General features: G+C 40.1%; 1 protein-coding gene across 1 annotated transcript; it reads left to right on the top strand.

The window, feature by feature from the left end:
* Window positions 1-1,379: 1,379 nt before the first annotated feature.
* lrig2 (leucine-rich repeats and immunoglobulin-like domains 2) lies at window positions 1,380-22,575 on the top strand. The gene is made up of 18 exons (XM_083939282.1): window positions 1,380-1,993; window positions 2,751-2,825; window positions 2,995-3,129; window positions 3,661-3,804; window positions 4,034-4,177; window positions 4,485-4,628; window positions 5,716-5,859; window positions 8,324-8,404; window positions 10,405-10,476; window positions 10,642-10,710; window positions 12,411-12,574; window positions 13,193-13,504; window positions 16,013-16,294; window positions 16,743-17,183; window positions 17,367-17,519; window positions 17,902-18,042; window positions 18,749-19,018; window positions 19,569-22,575. The coding sequence occupies exons 1-18, from the start codon at window positions 1,806-1,808 to the stop codon at window positions 19,799-19,801; spliced, it is 3,192 nt and encodes a 1,063-aa protein (XP_083795408.1). The 5' UTR covers window positions 1,380-1,805; the 3' UTR covers window positions 19,802-22,575.
* The last annotated feature ends 527 nt before the right edge of the window (window positions 22,576-23,102 follow it).

The following is a 23,102-nucleotide window of genomic DNA, read 5'->3' as shown; positions in this document are numbered from 1 at the left end:
AAACAGTACATGACAAGGCGTCTAGAATGGATGTCCTCTCAAATGATGTCAGACTTTTTTATTGTTGGATAGTCTAAAAACCCCTCAGAGCCCTTGGGAGTCTGATCCATGTGTCAGTCTCCCACGCTGCCCAGTCTGTAATCAAACCTCACTTTGTTGTGGAGGCTGGCATTTGTCAGAACATATTGCCTACATTTATTTGGAACAACAACTTCCCAGGCCAGACAGTATAAATGCTCTCCAGAGTGTTGGGTCTACACTGGGACCCTCTGGATGCTTTGAGAAAATCCTCTCATGGGATGCACCCAGGAGGCATCCTTATAAGATGCTTGGACAACCTCAAACGCTCTGTTCAATGCGAAGGATCAGTGGCTCTACGACATGCCTAGCAGAGGCCAACATCTACAGGGAATGTGCTTGACTTTGTACAGAGTATAGAAATAGAGATCTTATTTTGGTTATATAAGGACCAGATGGCCTGTTACTCTGGTACCAATATTCCCACAGTACACCTCACAGTGCTCCCCAGGACCCACAAGTAGAAGTCCACAAAGCATGTGTATACTGGATGGGCAAACTCCAAGCTCCCAACTCTTAGGTATAATTCATAGTAAATGAAACACTTAAAATGCACTCTTAAGATAAAATATAAATACTAATATTCTACTTCTCATTATACAAGCTATTTTTAGTGCTTTATTTAACTCTCTTTTCATCCACTTCATTTGCCATATTTACTTGAATTGTTCTACAGAAATGTTTTTATCTTCTCCCCCCAAATTATTAATTATCATTAAATTGCTTAACTATTGTCACTTTGTTTTGAAAGGTGCTGCATGAATAAAGTTATAATACTTTATTACAATTCTGCTACTACTACTATTTCTAAGACTAGTAATTATGATAATAACCAAATAACATAAGCTATCTTTGTTTCATGTTGAACTCTTGATTTCAAACGGTATTTATCCGTTTGATATGTAACTTTGGGATAATTTTAATATGTCATATTTCTTACGTAAGAAATTAAACCAAAGTGACATGACATCTATTTCTATTCTATCTAATTTTGAAACTTTTAAACGTTTAAATAGCATAACGCGGAAATGACCACCAATAACTATAAGGAATTGATGTGAATTAACCGGAATTAGGAATAACTGGAATTAACCAACTATTTGATACAAGAGCAGCTCTGAAATTTTTTTCAGAGGCTACCACAATACTGGACTGAAGTCCAATCAAATTGTTGCAAATATTTGACAGGCTTGATTACGGACCAATAGAACAGCAGGAAACCTGCTGGATGGGGGGCGGGATCTAAAGATGTTCTATGTCATCAACTCAAGGCACTTTGTTGTTCTTGCGGGACAGGAAGACGGGAGGAAAGTATTTATAATCCGTTGTAAACAACTTTGGTTAAGCAAAGATACAGTGTCGCACTGTTCAGTACAACCAAACTTGGAGTTAAACCGATGTAGGCTGGTTAAAAGTGGCGTATTTCTGGTACTAAATCAGTTTATCGTTAGCTGCTTTGGGGGGAGGGTGGCCACTGTCCAGATTGGAGCGGAAGGACTTCCAGGCACCGGGAAGAAGGGGAGAAATCACTGCTGGGATACCTCACGCAAGTTGGGAAACAATGTATTTCACGGTTCCGCCTGGAGTCGTGGCACTATAATAAACCCGAAGAATGTGTTCATTTGACTGATATCAAACTGCAGGAACGATTTAGGGTGGTTTTGTAACTGTTAACGTGCCAGTTAAGCGACGTAGCCACGTAGCTCCTCAGTAGGAAGACTTTTAAAATGGCGGAGGGTTTGCCCGTTCCTTCGACCCTTGTCTTCATGCTGTTGAGTTTAAGTGCCTGGGCTCTGGAGTCCTGTCCCTCTCCTTGCTCGTGTGCAAAAGGACCGGATGAGGTCCAGATTCTGGACTGCAACAGGAAAAGGCTCTCGACGGCTCCTGTAGACCCACCGGACGGGATAACGAAAGTGTAAGTGTACACAACCGGTTAGTTTGTAAATGTGTTGAATAAGTTAGTCCTGTAGTGAATCAACTGCACTGATTTGTTGTTGCTCGACCACGGGGTTATAAACTAAATAAATAAATACAGAAACGAATAAATAAATGCTGAAATTAATTAATAATTTAAAAAATGTTTTTACATTTATTTCTACTTTTTTGGTCACCTATATTTGTGTCCATATGTTAATGAGGTAGGAGGTCCTATTTATTTCTGTATTTATTTATTTATGTATGCATGCATACATTTATTCATACATATATTTTTTGAAGCTTTTAAGGTGAGATTGCCTCTCTGGGATTTTTAAACTCACTTGCACAATCTGTTTTTCCTCCCTTCGTATGTATTTGTTATTGATGATACCTATGTTTTTGTTTGTCTTTCATTGTGCAAATACAATACAAAAGAAATCAACGTTTCTATGTGATTTGTTTATTTAAGGACAAAGGTAAATGTGACTAATTTTAATAATCAAGACATCAGTGAAACATCTAAAAAAAAATGTATCACCACACCTAAACTCCTCTTTCCAATCAGTTTTGTGGTGCTGTTGATTTGCTCAGAATTTCCAGACTGTTTGGGAATGAGTTGTATAACCCATGACTTTACTAATATAAAGGGTTTTAATCTTAGTGATTTTAATGTGCCCATTTGAATTATTCTGATCTGTCCATTAGGGCTGTTTTTTTCTAATATGATACTAATGCTATGTCAAATTTCATTTCAGCTCCATGAATCACAATGAGCTGACTGTTCTTCCCTCACTTGGAGATGTTTCCTTAAATATCACCTCGCTGTCATTGTAAGTAGTATAATATCCCCTTCCAGTTTCTAGCCTCTCCTTTTTAATATCAGCAACAGATATGAGTCTTTCCTCATGTTGGTATAATTTGAGTATGCCATAGACATAATATATCAGTGTCCTAATGACTTTGAAAACTAATTCCCGTCATTTTTTAAACATTATTTAGAGTCCACAATCGTATCTCAGAGCTGTTGATGCATCAGCTGCTGCCATACGTTTCCTTGGAGACACTGGATCTGACATCTAACTTTATCTCTGAGCTCAAAGTTGGATCTTTCCCTTCCATGCACCTGAAATATCTGTAAGTAAAAGAAAACGAAAACTAGAAAACATGAATAGAGTGCATACATCTGCTAAATATGCACAATATTGCAAAAAAATATTGTGTATTAATAATAGAAAATTCAAATGAACGAAATTCAAAACCCCTTTTTTTCAATTGTCGTTTAATTAATTGTATGAAATAGAATGGGTGCTGTATCGGCTCCAGCCCCTACGCATCCCTGATAGGGACACGCGGTTGAAGATGGATGGATGGAGAATGGGTGCTGTGTAATACACCACTGAGATGACAGCAGTAATGACTGTAGATAGTATTATAGAGCACACCTTAAAGCAAAGCAATACTATACAGTGTAAGATATTTCAACTATGCTAATCAAGTCAGTACAAAAACACAAGTGTGTTGTTGGTGAGGAAGCATCTTATTTTAGATCAACTAGCTTTGTGTTGTCTCCTCTTGTGAATATTCACATACAGTAGATGTAACTAGCACACAGCGTCTTCTCCTTGCTGATTTTGGCTCCAATGTTTTTGCTGTTTTATCTCAAAGGAATTTGAGTAATAACAAGATCAGTGTCCTCGAGCCGGGCTGCTTTGAAAACATCTCTAGCTCCCTGCTGGTGCTGAAACTGAACAGGAACAGATTAGTTGTGTTGCCATCTAAAGTCTTCAGACTTCCACAACTTCAATTTCTGTAAGTATTGCACGATGTGCTTTCTGTGCAAAACTAACATCATTTAGTCCAGGATGTAGCTGTTGATAGTTGGGCTGACAGATATGTGTCAATTAATTCTTTTGTAAATCTCTCTTAATTAGTTGACTGAATTGACTCTAAATCCAATTACAAAATATTCCAGTGGCTCTAGTTTCTTTTGCTATAAATGCACTCGGTTGAAGGGAGCTGGCTGCTACTCTCATTTTAGTGAAATGAAGCGTAACAAGATCAAGATAGTGGACAGCCTGACATTCAAAGGGATGGACTCACTGAGGTCACTGAAGATGCAGAGGAACGGCATCACTAAGCTCATGGATGGAGCCTTTTTTGGACTTAACAACATTGAAGAACTGTAAGTACAGCGCAGTAGACTTCTTTAAAGTGACATGAAACAGTGTGTTCATCAGTAATTGGGGAACATTACATACAGTGTAAAATCCTTTTAAGTAGCTATAAATAGGTCTGTAAATGCACAAATTTAGGTGGGGAAAACAAAAGAACCATCATATGATTTTTATGCATCTGTCATTAAATTCTGTGGCCCGGCCATGTTGTTAGTCATGGTCCTTCTAGCAGATTTGCCAATTAAATAAAACAATTTATGTAATTACAGTTATTTTTGTTTATGCTGTTTTTTGTTTATCCCATCTGTGTCTCAGAGAGCTGGAGCACAACAACCTAACAGAGGTCAACAAAGGCTGGCTGTATGGATTGCGCATGCTGCGTATCCTGCGGGTCAGCCAGAATGCTGTCAGCATCATCCGACCAGACGCCTGGGAGTTTTGCCAAAAGCTAGAGGAACTGTGAGTGTGTTTGCTTCATACTGTAGCTAGAGTCCCCACTTTCTTTCATCAGCTCTGGGCTCTGAAATTCATTCCATGGGCTCAGAGGACTTACTGTTATCTTACTGCAATACTCTGGTGTCTGGAGCTGATTCAGTGCTGTCTTGCCTGCGGTGGATATACTGCTTTTGTTTTTAACAATCTTATGAAAATGCCTTCAGACCATCATCCTTGAATGTTTTATTTGCATATGCGACTGAAGTTAAATAAGGATATAAGGCATGCAGAGCTGCATGTGTTTCCACTATGGTCGAATATCCGGAATGATGCGGGTCTATCTTGCTGAAATGCCCCTAATTTGCATGTGTGTTGCTCGAGCGACCATTTGAGCGGCCGTTTGTTGGCCCTGTGGGAGAGCAGGACCAAAAAACGGCCACCCAGACCCCTGAGAGAAGCCTGGTTGCTGATTAGATGTAGCTCTCATTGGGATGTGACGTGTGGTAGTACCGACACCACAACAACACGGCAAAGTATAGTAGATACTTTTATCCAGTGGTGTAGTAGAACGCAGCGCAGTAAAATTATCTGTGCCCGCGCATCTTTGCACGGGCTTGCAGCCGGGTTGGATTCTGACCTGTGGTCCTTTGCTGCATGCTCCCGTTTTCTTTTCCATTTAGACAAACACACACACACACACACACACACACACCGTACTGCAGCGGGGTGACACCCTCTCGGTCAACAAACACCTTTGCAGGGCCCAGAATATTTAAGGTGGAGTGTTTTCTTTCATGGTACTTCAACATAAGTTGACGTTGTGAATCATAGAGGCCACCTTAAATCAAATTCTGTATTTCTCTTGAGAAAGAAAACGGCGCACCGCTGTATCGCTGATCGATTGATCACCTTCGTTCGAAACTTATTCAGAGTGATACGTCACCTCCAGAGTCTCGTTAATCCCCCTGGGGCCTTTTTTTGTAATGGAAACACAGCGAGTGAATGGCTATTTGAGAGGGCCTGCCCTGCAACTTTCCAAGCAGCCACATTTTACCCTAATGAAAACACACCTATGGTTTGAACTAACCTTTCTCCTTTTTCTGTGTTTCAGAGACTTGTCCTTCAACCATCTAACTAGACTTGAAGAGACAGCGTTCGTAGGATTAGGTCTCCTGGAGACGCTGAACCTTGGAGAAAACTCCATTAGCCATTTGGGAGAGGGAGTGTTTGGTGGCCTGGTCAGTCTGCGCAACCTGTAAGTGCTGTGCCTCAATCTGTCAAAATTTGTGTTACCTATTTGATCTAACAAGTGTAATTAAGCGTTGTATGCAAAATATAACCTTCCTGGCATGTTCTTGACTCCGCATTCTCATGAAGGCTGCTGACTACAGTAGGTCTGTTTGTTTCACTCTTCATGTGTAGTTCTAGTCCTGTCTTGAATATATTTCCCAATCCTAAAACAGTAGAAACAGTAGAAACCACCAGTATTTTAAGTTTGCATTATCTAATATAGTCTTTGTTGCGTTCTGATCTTGTCTGTCATTAGTCATCTTCTTAGATCAAACCACCCCAATATGTAATTCTCATAGAATCCTGTTCTCTTGTTTTTGCCGTCCTGCCTTTCACTATGGCATCATGCTGATTTTCTAATGAGTTGAAACTTAAAAAATTCTACAAGACAGTTTTGCTCACTCACATATGTGTCTCACTTAAAATTTTAAAGCACTGGGAGCTTTATTACCATTTGCAAACATGTGAAAGCACAGATTTCTGGATTCATTATTTGAGAGGCAATATGGTGTTACTGCTGAGTCCATCAATGTATCTCATTTCCCCGTTTGTGACTCCCCCTCGCGTCTCAGTCTCACCCATGGGAGTTGCGAGCAGAAGAGGCGAGGAAGAGACAGGAGGAAGGAGGAGTCTAGGCAACAGGCATTTAACAAAATGAGACCTCCTGTACAGGACAGCACTGAGGCACTCATCACGGCTGCACAGGAGCAGGCCCTGTGCACCAAAGTAATAGAGGCCCAGATATACAACACCAGACAAGACCTCCCACAGTCTAAAGACATGTATGTGTCAGGTTAATTGATGACTCTAAATTGCCCATAGGTGTGAATGTGTGTGTGAATGGATGTCTGTCTCTGTTTGTCTCTATTTGCCTGAGCATGGACATATGAAAACAAGAACATGTTTGTTATTATCTGGACAATTCTTTGGCCAATTTAAGATTTCTGGTGTTGTGTTGTTGATCATAACACTTGTGAACACCAGCACATGTTATGGTGAAGTCAATGTCTCCAGTGTGAACTGTTTGCATACAGAGATGTGTGAACCACATCGGACAGTTAAGCAGTTAGCTTTACCCCTGACTGCCTCCTGCAACTCTGATGATGAAAAAAGTTAACTTGTCACAAAATAAACACTCGCTTGACTTAATGTTAGATCCGGGGATATTGATGTTATCTTTCTCTAACCTGCAGCTCTCTGAACTCTTTGAACAAGTCCTCATGTCTGTCAGCTCGATGTTTCTGCAAGTTGGTCATTGGTCAGATGAGCTTTGTGGTGTGCATGGTCTTGCCCTTACTGTCGGCAATGTAGGCAAAATACTTCCATATTTCGCTACGTGCGTTTGCTTTTTTTAACGAATAGGACGGTCGGCAGGAGCGGAGCACTCGAGCCACTTTCAGCCATGTCTGTCTCTGTGACTTCTGTCACTGTGAAACCACGGCCACTCATGCTGCAGGCAGTGATGAAGCAGCGAAGCTGCACACAGAAACGTTGCCCTGTGGTCGCACAAAGTTCAAACAGTACTTCAAAGTTAAAAGGTATCGTTTTTAACGTCTGGGTACATCAGTACCTTTCTAGTATCGGTATACTGTGCAACACTATACTATAAAGAAGTTGTTGTAATATTGTGCAGAGGAGAGACGAGACTGGTCCCCACACTGTAGCTGAGCCAGAGGCAGAGAGATCAAGGTTGATAGAATATTTTGTAAGTGTGGGAAGAGCAAGACTCTTTCTGTTCTGGGATTTGCGTTTGTTTGCTGTTTAATAGTTCATCAAGCAGGAATAAAATAATATCAAAATATGCAGCATTTGCTACTTGCAAAATATTAGACAGCAGTTATGAACCATATTAACACCACCATAAAACCTTTGAAAATACTGTTTTGCGACTGTGTAGAAAGAAATATCATATCATACATTTACCTATGTGGTAAGAAGAGAGGAAGTTATGAACTCTTTATTTGCCAAGCAGACTTCCGCCTAAGCCACAGAGCTGCAAAGAGAAAGTGGTCATATTTGGAGGCTTGACCATACAGGGAGCTTTCATGGGAGAGGGGAATTGGTGAGTACTGAAGTACTTTCAGAGGTGGCCAGGCATGAGGAAAGGGAGACAAAAGAGCCCGGGACCATCCTCTAAACACAAGGCCTCTGTGTTTCCATTGAGTGGACTCTGTCCCAGTGCTAAACAGAGCCAATTAATTCCCCTCATCAGAACAGCAGGGGCAGTGAACTGTAACACACAGTGGAAGTATGGTGTCTCAGGTTATTAATCTCCTCACCGAGAGTCACTGCAACTGACAACCATAGTGGAGATAATGTGCCCTCCCTGTCGTCTTTACAATTTACAAAAAATTTGCAGGAGGAGTCATTACATTTCGTCCGTGTCGAGAGGGATTAATATATCTATAATGTGAATCTTTGTTTTTCAGAAATATTCGCTATAATGAAATCTCCTGGGCCATTGAAGACTCTATTGGAGTGTTTGATGGAATGAAGAAGCTGAACACATTGTAAGGGCACTCAGATTGTACACACAGACACACACACTAAAGTCCCTGACACACACATATATATATATATATATATATATATATATATACACACACACACAGTGGTATGCAAAAGTTTGGGCACCCCTCTAAGATTCCAAGAGAAGATCACAGCAACAAGATTTGATTTCCTACAGAGAGTAGCATTACATAGTTTTATTATGATAAAATAAAATGTAAAAAATGGTATGTGCAAAAGTTTGGGCACCCTTTTAATCGCATTCATTTCAAGACCTGTAGAGATTCATAGCTGACAGGTTGCAGCACACAATTGCTTGGATTAGCTCATGAGACCTTCAATTACAAAGACAGGTGGAACCAATCATGAATAAGGCTATTTAACAGAGGTAATTGCTGGCTGTGCTTGTCCTAGGTTCTTTCTTAGAGTGTGGCAACATGGGGGCATCTAAACAACTCTGCACAGACCTAAAAACTAAGATAATTCATTATCATGAATTAGGAGAAGGGTACAAGAAATTATCAAGAAGGTTTGGACTGTCTGTCTCCACAGTCAGAAATGTTGTGCAGAAATGGAAGGCCACAGGAACAAAGGCAAATAAAGGCACAGGCGAAGGATGGTTAGAATGGACACAGACAAGCCACAGACCACCTCCAGAGAACTACAAGAACACCTGGCTACTGATGGTGTAGTTGTTCATCGTTCCACAATCCAGCGTACTTTGCACCAGGAAAAGCTCATTGGAAGGGTGATGCGCAAAAAGCCTTTCCTGAGTGTTTGTCACAAGAAGAGTCGCATGGGTTATGCTAAAGCACATCTGGACAAGCCAGAAGCATTTTGGAAAAAAACACTGTGGTCAGATGAGACTAAGATGGAGTTGTTTGGTCAGAACAGGAGGAGATATGCATGGCGAAGAAAACACACTGCATTCCATGAGAAGAACTTATTGCCTACTGTGAAATTTGGCGGAGGGTCCATCATGTTATGGGGCTGTGTGGCTAGCACAGGGACTGGAAACCTTGTTAAAGTTGAGGGCCACATGAATTCCTCTCAGTATCAGCAGATTCCTGACAAGAATGTTCAAGAATCTGTCACAAAGTTGAATCTACGCCGGGGTTGGATTTGTCAGCAGGACTATGATCATAAGCACTGTTCAAAATCCACCAAGGAATTCATGCAGAAGCACAAGTACAATCTTCTGGAATGGCCATCCCAGTCCCCATACCTTAAAATCATTGAAAATGTATGGATTGATTTGAAGCAGGCTGTGTACGCACGGAAGCCAAGAAACCTGACTGAACTGGAGGCCTTTTGTAAGGAGGAATGGGCCAAAATACCACCTGCCAGACTTCAGGGACTTGTCTGTGGCTATAGGAGGCGTCTACAGGCTGTTCTAGCAGCAAAAGGAGGCTCGACTAAATATTAATGGAATTATTTCACATGCCTATTTTTGTTTAAATGCACATAAAAAATATTCTGTTGGACCAATAAAAATGGTTTCACTCCTGAGATGTTTCTGTTTCCATGAGGTATAACATATGTTAAAATGAAGTTGCTACTTCAAAAGCTCACTAAGTGACAAACTGATGTAATGATTTTCCTAAGGGGTGCCCAAACTTTTACATACCACTGTATATGTGTGTATATATATATATATATATATATATATATATATATATATATATAGCGAGGGATTTTGTTTTAATATATATAACGCATGTTTATAAAATATCCTCCATTCACACAAATCTAGCAGGTGCATCTTAAATTATGTGGCTGCACACTACGTTTCTAGGGAGATAATGTAAATCTTTATTCAGTTAGGTCTGTTTTGTACTTAACAGGTTTTATTGTGCTGTGGAACTGTTCCTCAAGAATCTGGTGAAATGTCTCAATTTAGCGTTAACGAAAGCTGCCAACGCCACGCCAGTGTGCACTAAAAGTTATCCAGGAACAGGCAACCGTCTTGCTGAAAATCATACGAAATATTATTTTTCTCCAGAATCATACAGAGGAACAAAATAAAATCAATCACTAAGAAAGCCTTTGAGGGCCTGGAGGAGCTGGAGCACCTGTGAGTAAAGCCACCGCACGCACTCATGCATGATTAAATATAGCAAAAGGCTTTTTTTTTTTACCACTGCGCTGTTGTTGTTGTCTTATGCTTGTGAAATGGGATGCTATTTTGATCAAATCACACGGTAGGTGTGTCTAATCCATATTTCTGTCCACTCTGCAGGGACCTTAGCAAGAATGGCATCATGTCGATACATCCCGAGGCGTTGTCCCACATGAAGCTGAAAGTATTGTGAGTAGACACTAAATTAATCCTACTGCCCTTATAAGCGCACTAAGAAGCCAGCTTTTCCCCAGCTTTAACAATATTGCCTATTAAAAAGGAATTATAATGATTAAGTAATGCTGCAATTAAAGGACAATAGTTCTAAAGGGTCATTATATAGTTCTATAAAGAAGATGAATTGTGACCAGTTGATAACCTGCTGTAGCTTTAGTAATGATTGGATAGGTGTACTAGGTTATTAGCCTTTCATCCCATATTTTTTTGGTCTCACCAAAACTGTGAATTCATTAGTGCAGTTGGACAAGCAGAGATTTTTGATTCAGCTTGTGAGTTGCAGCATCATCATCCGCTTCATAAGGACAGCTGCCTCTCCTGCCTGTGAGGGAATACAGTGGAAATGTTAAGTCTTTTTGAGGTTTTGAATAGCTCATCTTAGGAGTGTCTCTCAAGCAGTGTCCCAGCAGCAGCCAAACTCAAAAAATGTGTCATGATAGTAGTCATATCCTGTTATTAATTAGTTTACCGCTTTAATAGAATATAGCACTATTTGCTTTGCTAGTGGATGAAGTGGCTTTGTCTGATAACTTTTCTAGAGGAACATAATAGTTACACCCTTTTAATTAAGATTTACGTAATATTGAAATATGGTTCTGGAGACAATGTTAGCAATGAATCCTGTCTTTATTAAGATCAGTTAAAGGTAGCTCTCACACCTGCAGTTCACATCCCATGGTTGTCTTTTTCTCTCTTGCTGACTGGCTTGAAATGGACGCCCCTTGCATATAACTTGGATAGTGGTTGAGCCCTTTTCTATGTAATGCATTAGATCAACTGTTTTATGTGGCTGTGTATCATTTCTTGTTTCTAAATTGCTACAAAAATGCCTGTGTGGCATTTTATACACTAACTTTTAGGGATGAACAAGGCCGTTTCAGCAAGAATTTGTCACATATCGTAACAGAGCCACGATAGCTCTCTTTTCATAATGTTTGGAGTAACAAAAATACACTTACTGTTGCATGCTAACTGTTACAGTAGCTCTTTGCTATTATTGAGGTTAAATTAGGGATGCACTGATGTGACTTTTACAGTACAGATACCGGGGCTTATGATATAGGCCAATACTGAGTGTTTAATAAATAAACTGTATGTCTCATTATGTGGAAGTGGCTTGGGTCATTATTTTATGTGACTTAAAAAGGTTTGACTTAAAAATTGCCTTTCTAACCTTGTAAAACGAAGTGTAACACGTGCACAATATGCATTTACTGAATTATTTATTAGTAAAATAATAACAAATCTTCAAAATGAACAGGGATTTGAGTAAAAACCTTTTAACTGCAGCAACAAATTGGCCAAAACTTAAACACAAATCAAAGTATCAGTATATAAGGTATATAATGTATGAAAAATGATTTGAAAAGACTGTTACCAAACCTGTTCAAGCTGTTTGAGTTAGTATCCAATTGGTGCATCCCTAAAATTGAACCTTTATTTCAAGCAAGTAAATGCAAGTTTTCTTTTCCAAAAAGGTAAATGATAAATCACTTGCTGAAATGTTCACAAACACATCCTGGAAATCCAACATTCATATTAATTTGTTCGGTGGGTTGATCTGATCCTTTTATCTCTGCAGCAGTATGATAATTCCATCTAATCTTACAATGACTCATCTCACGCTTCTTTCATTTCTTTTCTGTTCTCAGTGTCCTGAACACAAGCAGCCTGCTCTGTGACTGCCACATGCAGTGGTTGGGGCCTTGGCTGACTGACAGCCAGTTCCAGCCATCTGTCTCTGCGATCTGTGCTCATCCTGCTAACCTACTTGGTCACAATGTCCTCTCCATCAGTCCAGAAGAGTTTATTTGTGGTCAGTTCTCTTCTTTTTCAGTTCCCAGTCTGATCCAATATTCAGTCAACACAGTGGAAATGTTATAACTAATTGCACAAAAGGCCTGGAACACTGTGGGAAATACAGTTGTTTGGTTCTAATAGTTGTTCAAGCTGACCACCATGTTGCCCTTCTTGTATTGGTATACTTTGTTAAAGTCCAGTTAATATCTTACATCTCAGTTAAGAGGTTTTTTAATATTACTGCTCATTTCTGTCATATACAGTCATACATATTGTATCTGATACATTTCCTCTACATTTAACTTATCTGATTTAACTTTCTGTGAATTTTCTTTGACCTGTATTCTTAAATCTGCCTCATATATATTGGACGAAGAGTTTATTTGTTACTGTTTATTGTTTTTTTTATACTTTCTGTATTTATTTAACTAAGAGTTTATTGGTTATCCTATACTGTATTTTTTACTCCTCAATTGTGTTTTTGTGAGCTGCTGGAAACTTAATTTCCTTGTGGGAGTCATCCCAAAGGATCATGAAGAGAAGTCTAAGTCTAAGGTCTATTATAAAGATATGGATTGTCTAATTCAGAACAATGCTTAAAGAGTTATAACTTTCTCTCCATGCTCCTCCACAGATGATTTCCCCAAACCTTGGATCACAACTCACCCAGAGACTTATGTGGCACTGCGGGGAAACAACGTGACCCTGAGCTGCGTTGCGTCCAGTAGCAGTGATTCACCAATGACTACAGCTTGGCGAAAGGATGGGGAGGTGCTTTATGATGCTGAAGTGCAAAACTACGCCCGGTACCAGGAGGGAGAGCTGATATACACCACTGTGCTTCACCTCCTTAATGTCAACTTCACTGATGAGGGGCGCTACCAGTGTGTGGTCTCCAACCACTTTGGCTCCAACTACTCCAACAGGGCCAAGCTTACTGTCAATGGTGAGGATGTTTTCCTTTGTCAAAGAATGTGATTGATCACTGGAATTGTTGGTTATATGTTTTCTTTTGCTCTGCAGTCTTTTACTTTCTTGAAGCTATACGGTGCCTGTCTTGCCAAAATACTACACACTAGGGGTGTAACGGTACACTAAAGTCACGGTTCGGTACGTACCTCGGTTTTAAAGTCACGGTACGGTTCATAGATAAGGGGGATGTGAAAAAACTGCAGCTTACCGTATTTTCCGCTCTATAAGGCGCACCACATTATAAGGCGCACCTTTAATGAATGGCTTATTTTGAAACTTTTTTCATATATAAGGCGCACCGCATTATAATGCGCATAGAATAGACGCTACAGTCGAGGCTGGGGTTACGTTAAGGACCGCCTCTAAATTCATTTATGTTAAATTTGCGTGCTAGCGCAAGTAGCATCCAGCTGCAGACTGGAGCACAAGCCCCTCACTTGACACTAGTCCCTCACTTGAAAAAAACAAACTTTTGCTCTATTCCCGTGTTCTACTGCGTGACTAATCGCCTTGAGTTTAATCTCTGCGTCGTAAGCGTGTCTCTTAATGGGAGCCATTTTGGGCTCTTTACACAAACACACAAATGGAAATGAAACGTCACGCTTCGCGCAGTCGTATATCTCAACATGCACCGCGCGTTACTTCTTCTACGGGGGAAATAGAGTCGGCGGCTGCTTACCGTAGATGCGAGACCTGTTGTGGCTCAATATTGGTCCATATATAAGGCACACCGGATTATAAGGCGCACTGTCGGCTTTTGAGGAATTTGAAGGTTTTTAGGTGCGCCTTATAGTGCGGAAAATACGGTACTTAATTAGTAAACCGTTAAACACAGCAGGTAAACAGTTTTAGCTGTCAGTATGAAACATACACAAATAAAATGTATTACAAATATAAAAAAAACAACTGCTGCAATTCTCCAATAAACAAAATTAGGGCTGCAGCTATCAAATCTTTTTATAATCGAGTATTCTACCCATTATTCCATCGATTAATCGGATAAAAAAAAATATTATTTTGCGCAAAAATATTTTATAATTTGCGTTATTTTGCCAAAAAATATGTCTGAGGTAGGTATTTGGTGGCCATGTGTGTGTGATTGGGAGAGAGAGACGAGGTATGTGTGTCAAAGGCAACACACTCGCGATTTACCATGAATAAGTTACTATTTAAACAATTCAAAGTGGTGCATAAAATTCTACATGACGCACGTGTTTACTCAAACAGGTTTCAAAGACAAATAAATTAATTTAGAAAATTAATTAAAGATAGATATTATCAGGAAGAGTGCGTCGCTCTCTTCCAAGCAGCGTACAAAACGCGACTGACACATTTACTCAAGGCTGATCAGGTAGGTGTCGTTATGTTTAACATTCGTGGAAAACTAAACATAGAGGCATTCACGAAGACGGCTAACGTTACGCATTTTTTTCCCTGTTTATCCATCACTATGGCATTTGCCCTCCTTAAACCGGAAAAGCGGCACTCGGTGAAGTGGCATTAACAGGCTGCTTTCAGCTCAGATGCTGAATCATCGATGTCGTGCTGTAGTGGTATAACAGTTCTAGTTAACCCAAACTTATTCTTTGCCTTTTCTGGATGTAATGGTGTGCATCCGCAAAAACGGTCCATGTGGAACAATGATCCCTGCACTGTACAGGCCGCATAACACGCAAGATAGGAATTAAACGAATCATCAAGGCAGAGATTTTGCCTCGAGGAATTTTTGTAATTGAGTTACTCGAGTAATTGTTTCAGCCGAAATAAAATACTTCTTAAATTGAAACTGCAGCATTAACTTAGGTTCTGGCATTTACTTGTTCTGAATCCAAGGTAGGGGTTGTTGAAATAGTGTCGGATCAAGGTTTGCACAGCTTGTTTTTTTTTCACAGCAACGGTGACGGAACACCTGGATCGTGCCTTTTTAAATGCGTGTACATGTTCATAATTAACCTGTGTGTATCCGAAACCTTGGATTTGAATGACGGGGTGTCTGCAAGCTCCAGTTTAATGTTGTTGTTCGGCACGCAATTCGCTCTCTGTTCACTAGCCATCCAGCCACACAGACGCGCTCGGAGGGTTGTGGGGCAACCTGTGCTGCGGCGATGCTGCTGGCCGCAGCCTGCTACTGTCCTTGCTACTGTCACTCGCTGACTGCTACTGTCCTTGCTACTGTCACTCGCTGACTGCTACTGTCACTCGCTGACTGCTACTGCGCCGACTACAAGTTTTAAGTTCAGCACCGCAAAACAAGACTGTACGTTTGCCATGTTAATGATATGTATGCCACATTTACGGGCCGCGGTCAACCTCTGCACCTGTCCAGAATAGCCTGTACTGCGGTGGTTCGGTATGAATGTGTGTATCGTTACACCCCTACTACACACTGAGTAGTTTTGGTTGGTTTTAGTTTTTTTGCAATTTTGGTACAGCTCCAATAGTTTTGTATTTATATTTTATATGTCCTGTCTGTCATCTTTAGAGCTGCCATCCTTTCTTAAGACTCCCATGGATCTGACAATCCGGACTGGAACTATGGCCAGACTGGAGTGCGCTGCTGAAGGCCATCCATCACCCCAGATTGCTTGGCAGAAGGATGGAGGCACTGACTTCCCTGCTGCCCGGGAGCGCAGGATGCATGTGATGCCTGATGATGACATCTTCTTCATTGCTAATGTGAAGACAGAAGACATGGGAATGTACAGCTGTACAGCTCAAAATGCAGCTGGCAGCCTGTCTGCAAACGCTACTCTCACGGTTTTGGGTGAGTCACCCACCTGATCAACAGAGCTTATTACTGATTTCACTAATGGTCATTTCAGCTGAGTCACTCTTCTCAAATTGGATGCTCATTCATCTCTGTCACTCATTACACACCGCTTTTTTTTTTACTAATGTCAATATAAATGCAAACCTTATTATATCATGTCCAGAGAGAATACTTAGTTCTTGCTAGATGGAGCATTTCTGGTCCAATTGTTACATCACAGTTCTTAATAACTGTGCTTCTGAGAGTTGATTTAAGCTATGCACTGGCATATAATCAATGGCTCGAGTTTGTGATCAAGGCTTACACATCATACTAAAAAACAGTTTGATGTTCTCATAATTACAACCCTGACCTCATACATATCCATCTGAACAGTTTGACACAAATGCCACTGGGATAATCCTTATTAAATTAAAAATCAATAAATCCTCTTCTCTTCCAGAAACTCCATCCTTCATGCGGCCACTAGAAGACAGAACGGTGGCCCGTGGTGAAACTGCCGTGCTTCAGTGTATAGCTGGAGGCAGCCCTGCCCCTCGTCTCAACTGGACCAAAGATGATGGACCTCTGGTGCTCACCGAGCGCCACTTCTTTGCTGCAGCCAACCAGCTTCTTATCATAGTTGATGCTGGACCTGCTGATGCTGGGAAATACACCTGTATCATGTCTAATACTCTGGGAACAGAACGGGGCCACATCTACCTGAGCGTCTCTCCATCACCAAACTGTGATACTGGCACGGGATACGACCAGGACGGCTGGACCACTGTGGGCATTGTGGTGATTGTGGTGGTGTGTTGTGTGGTTGGAACCTCGCTAGTCTGGGTCATTGTCATCTATCACATGCGCAGGAAGAGCGAGGACTACAGTATCACCAACACTGGTCAGCAGTTTAAACACATAACCATCTGTGGTGTAAAAAAAATGTGCCTTATTAGAAGCTTCATATAGTATTGATGGCTTTTTGCAAACCATGAAATGTGTCTATAGGAACAGCACTTTGTTGTGAGGATAAGACTGTTTCACAGAACTCTATGCTGTGTACCAACATGGGTCTGTGTTTCAGATGAGATGAACTTGCCAGCAGACATCCCCAGCTACCTGTCCTCTCAGGGTACTTTATCAGAGCCACAGGAAGGCTACAGTAACTCTGAGGCTGGCAGCCACCAGCAGCTCATGCCTCCTCTCTCCAATGGATACATCCATAAGGGCACAGATGGTGAGAAATCTTTTAGATTTGGAGAATACCACCATGTTTGACTTTGCAACTTAAACTTTTTGTCTTATCAATGAGGTTTTTTTGTACTTGTGATCTATAACAAGCTTTCCCATGATGTCAAGATAATTATGCCATGATCTTGGCATAAGTAGGGATACATTCTTATAGTAATAAGATAACAAATATTGTGTGACCACAAGAATTCAATATAAACATATTTCTATATTTCTTTACTTTTTTATCTTTGATTTTGATTTTAGGATTTAAAGGTCTTGGGCTTTGCCATTCCCATTAGGTGCTTGTTTCTGATTTTTTTTTTTTTTGGGTTCGGTTCAGATCCTTGCTGAAATGAGACACTGACCAATTATCATGTGTGACCCAGGTGTATGTTATGGAGACACAGGCAGCGAGGTGGAAACTGAGGGGAATGGCATGCTGCACTGCAGGGTTGGCTCTTTGTTCACTGGCCGCAGCAGCTTCAACCCTGGAGAGCCCCGTGAGGGACTAACTGGACTCCCCCCAGGTTAGTGTCATCTACACACAAGCTGTTGTGTAGTTTTTATTTACTTTTGAAGGATAAATTTCCTTCTGCATTCACAGTTCAAAGTTCAGTTTCTTTGGGTCTACTATGTAAACTGTTATCTATGCCTTTCACTAGGCTTTTCAACATCTCTAGTATTTATACAGATGTAATCGCATTAAGGTGTAATAAGGTTGAAGGTATTCATCATATTGATACATTTTAATTTCATTTTGATTTAATACCATTTGCATTGACTAAAGACAAAATGCATTCTACTAGTATATCAGGTTGCTTCAACAGTTGCAGCTGTGTGAGCAGAGTTGCATATGATAATGAGCACATAACGTACCTTCAAAAAACATATTTAATGAGGATGATCTTTATTTATATGCAACTTTGCATACACAAAACGCAGCAAATGCTTTTACAAAACAAAAGCGTTAAAGAGGACATTGTTTTATATGCAGATCCCCAGTAGTGTAACAGAAAATGAATGTTGAAATTTGAAATCCCAGTACTAGACAGGGGCTTTTGAAAGTCAGTGCATGAAGATCAAAGATGGTGAGAATAATCACAAGTAACAGGTGTACTTTAGAGGCCTTTTCTCTAGCACAGTCAGCATTCATCACATGCCAAGGTCTGGAACAGGCTTGAAAAACCCACATGTAAAGTAATACTTATCAAGATGCCTATTCTTTCTTGTCAGGTGGTGCAGGTCCGCTGGTCATCTGCTCCGACTGCTACGACAACGCCAACATCCTCTCTCGCACGCGTGAATACTGTCCCTACTCCTACCTGGGGGACGACGATCCGTTGGACAAGACTCTTCCAGGTCTGAAGGAGAGCTTCAGTGAACAAGTCCAGCATGAGGATGCGGCACTGGAGAACCTCATCAGCAACCTGGACTCCTCCGTCTTTCTCACTTCACACGACAAACGGTTGAGCAGCCACACTCCCCAGGAGCACTATGCTAATGGTGAGACTTGGAAAGATTTTTTAGCCGTTAGAGCAAGGTGGTGATATCACACTGTAGGTGCCAATTAGAGGTGTTTCTGAGTAACATGTTAACCTTCGCATAATTTTTGTGGCTGTTATAAGTCTTTCAGATGCTCAGGCAATTTTTCTATAAGCTTAGCTTTGTATACAGTATAAACATGATCAATAAACCAACAACTGATCTTTCAGATATGAACTTCTTAGATACATAGAGGCTTGCTAAGGTTGTTCAGGTGATCATAGTACTTGCAGGCTGCAGCTAACATTTTAGTCTCTGTAGAGATGAGAAATAACTGCAAAGGTCAGCTTGACTAATTTCAATTTTCTAGTGCAATATAGTTTTTGTCAAATTCAAAGATTACGTCTTTTTTTTCCTAATAAATACCCATCACAAGTTCTGAGACTATTGAAGAACATCTTTAAATTACTTGTTTTGTCTAACACTCCAAAAGTCGCATGGATATAAACATTACTTAAACAATAAATCAGTGTTCTGATAGCATCTAAGTATTGTTTTACTGTTTTTTCAGTTTCTCTTAGCAGGTCCTTCTGGAGAGAAGGGGAAGATCTGTCCTCGAAACCCCAACCAGGCGTGTCCCAGCATCCAGTGACAGTACACAGGACACCACCTGTGGCTTCCACTGTCGACGGGGCAGAGCAAAAGGGTGAAGCAGAGGCGGACTGTTTTTCCAGCCAATGCACACAGGACCACAGAAGTGCCTCTAATAGGACTAACCCTCAGGAGCATCTTGCTCCCACATAGGTCCTTACACTGCCCACGTTCTGCCTCTGACTCCTCTTTGCTGCAACCCCTCTCCATTCACCTTCTACCTCCAAAGAGACTCCTCACATTCTGCCAAAGATGCTCTCTTGTATGTTTACATTGCCCTTCCACTCAAGAGGACATACTAACATTCTCCACTGCAGAGAGACTGCTGCATCAGACTGGAGAAATGGACCAATGATTCAATTTACCTCCTCCTTGACACCTCCACCTCTGCAGGACCTTTTTCTCTCGTATCCTCCACTCTTCTTTGTTCTCTTTCTAGAGAAAGCTATGAATGTATGCTTTAGAGAGCCATGTCGGATGCTGCCATGAGAGAACACCTAGACATGATTGAGTCTTTACAAGCTGTCTCCTCCATCTCGGCTGCTGTGGCGGAGATTTTTTGTTTCAGTGCACGTCTCATCAGCAGTTTGGTCTCATCATTCCTGGTACAGACACCTGTTGGCGCAGCCTACGTGACTTTATTCCCAAGTGGGGAAAAGGGAGGTTAAAACGGGACAGTTGTCGATCCCTGACCAGCAGTTTGTGGTTGTTAATAATATAGGAAAGAACATTGAGGATATACGTCCCACATTCTCACCGACATCCCGACTGACTCAAAACTATGCTATCTGGTATCTTGTCATGCAGATCCCAGAGACAGTGACACCAAAACGTGGTGTATATTATGAATATATATGAATATATCCTATATCATCTTTATCTGATCTTGTTTTTTTCTCATGTCAAACGCAATTGCCAAGTCCTTCATTTTATGGCTTTGTAATGAGAAGCAGTTTGGGGAGAAAGCGTACAGTTTTTTTGCACATCTGACAATCATGGTTTTTGCTGGTTTTCTATGGTTATCAATTGGATGACCTTTAAACAAACATTCTCAGTAACCTCAACAGGTGACATTATGGCTTATATATACCGTATGCACTGATTTGTTTGCTCCTTTATCATCTTTCAGGCACTTAATTTAATGGTAGTAAACTTTATTGTGAAGTGTGCATGCTGTTTTACATTGTGATGATTTATCATCACAGTTTTATCACAACAAAGCTTCATGATCCTTCCGTAGATATTGGTTAAGCCTAGGTTCTCACTTGGGACTGTGAAAAATGAGAATGTATTATTTTATACACTTATGTATGTATGTATGTATGTTTGTTTGTACATACGGCTAGTAATCTATTCAATTCCAGGTCTTACTTGTTTTTACCTGTTAGTTCTGGTAACAAGATGAACACAGTAATCAAACAGCTGCCAGCTTCAGCAAACTGTACCATTTCCACATGTTCGCTATTAAATTGCTTTGAGATTTGAAAATGTAAATGCCTCTCATGTAAAAGAAGGTAGTCTTGTTTCATCAGGTTCGATATCATGAGCTGTCCTTTAAAAATCCTCTTTATTTTTGCACTTCAGAGTTTCTTCGATGTGATTGGCTTTGACTTGGAGGAGTTTTCTGAGAGTCAAACTATTTGTTCAATATATTTAGAAAATTACTCTAAGTTGTCGGTTTATTAGGTACACCGAGCTCATAGTAATGAAGTTTAATACAACAGTCCTACAATAAATCGACACTTGTTGAATGTTCGGGTTTGTTTATTTTAGAGGTGTTCCTCTGATCATTTTGGAAGCTGCAGATTATGGTGCTGTTGAATTTGTATTGCATTTATACGTTGCTCTCATTTCATCCACCTTATTTATATCAGTGAGGGCAGGTAAAATAACACGAAACACTTTTCTGTTTAATGTAATACAGTTCAACAGCACCACAAACTACATCCTCCAAAATGATAAGTTGATCAGACAGTAAAACAGTTTAAACAAAAACAAAACAAAGCCTTCATGAAGTTCGGATTTCTTTTAGACTACACTAGTATTAGCTCGGTGTAGCTAATATACATTCATCTGAGTGTATAATGGACATGATGTCTGACCACAATATTTTAAAGTTTATTTTTGTAATTGTCATTTCTGTTATGTTGATAATCTGTACTGCTACATTCTGCTCTTCTATGTTTGACCAAGAGAGGATTTGTCCCGTTTTTCTCTCCCTTTTCTGTAGTAGTACACTTGAGTGTTTGAGGGTACCGATTTCAGAATCTAAAATCAGTCATGCTTAAAAGTTTCTTCTGCAGTGCAAATGTGTGATGGTTTAGCTCGAAGTGTAACATTGCCATACAAATGATTGTTACTTTTTTATCAGTGTTGCTCAAATTTAATTCAAGTGTTGAGCAGCAACTAATATCGGTACACCTCATTGGTTCATGCAGAAATTAATTGCATGCCATTTTTACACTCTTTTGGTTCAAACTAGTTTTCATGTCATGGGAATTATCCGCTTGCTTTTAATTACCAGATGAGCACATTCCAAGCCTCTCCCTCTGAATTTGGCATTACCAAACCCAAGACTAAAACCAACAGGACTTTCCTGAGTTATCTGTATTTTGACACACTCCCTGCTTCAATAAAAGCAGATCTTTTATTGTTATCTTACTGTTGGCCAGGTCCCCTTTGAACATGCATCAATTCACTGTTAAGTATTTTCTGGCAACACAGCAAAACATAATGTGCATTTGTATTGTTTTATTCTCTGAACGACCTTTATGACTTTATACCAAAGTTTAGCAGTAACTGCTCTGGCAATATCCAATGCTGCTTTTTTTGTATTGTTGAAGTTTTGCATTTTGCTTTCAATTTGATTTTTGGACCTTGTTTACCTGTACATTCTGTAAAGCATGTCTAAAGAGTCTTTTTGTTACGTAGCCATTACGCTGATATTAAACATGAATTCTGATAATTTGATTTGGATTGTAAATGTTTGCCTCAACACGCTTCTCAGGTAGAAATATGAGTATTTTCATTATAGATTAAGCAAATTGATATTTTATTTGGTTGGTTTTGTTTGTTAAACATCTGAAGTAGTGAAAATAACCCCTTCCCTATTTCAAGTCTATTGTGACAAAGGGTTTGGTTTTCCCAAAACCCGAAAATGCTGATGATATATGACAGATGAAGGCAGGAAATAATCACAGTTATAAGCTGGAACAAGCTGATTGTTGCTTGCAAAATAACCAAAAGGTTTTATTGTTCATCAAAATAGTTAATTTTGTGTCTACGATTAATCAAGTAATTTGTTTCAGTTTCTGTGATGGTGTCTGTTTTTATTGACAGTAGTGGGGCTTAAAGAAGAGAGAGAGAAAATGTTCTTGCAGGATTTGATTTAGGTTACATGTAATTCCAGACACAGGGGTCTTAACCACAACATGATTTCTGGGCACACATGAAC

This window comes from Echiichthys vipera (genome assembly GCF_963691815.1).
Source record: "Echiichthys vipera genome assembly, chromosome: X".
NCBI classification, from domain to species: domain Eukaryota; kingdom Metazoa; phylum Chordata; class Actinopteri; order Perciformes; family Trachinidae; genus Echiichthys; species Echiichthys vipera.
Note: the sequence above shows the minus strand (reverse complement) of the source record. Positions and strands in the feature narration are given on the sequence as shown.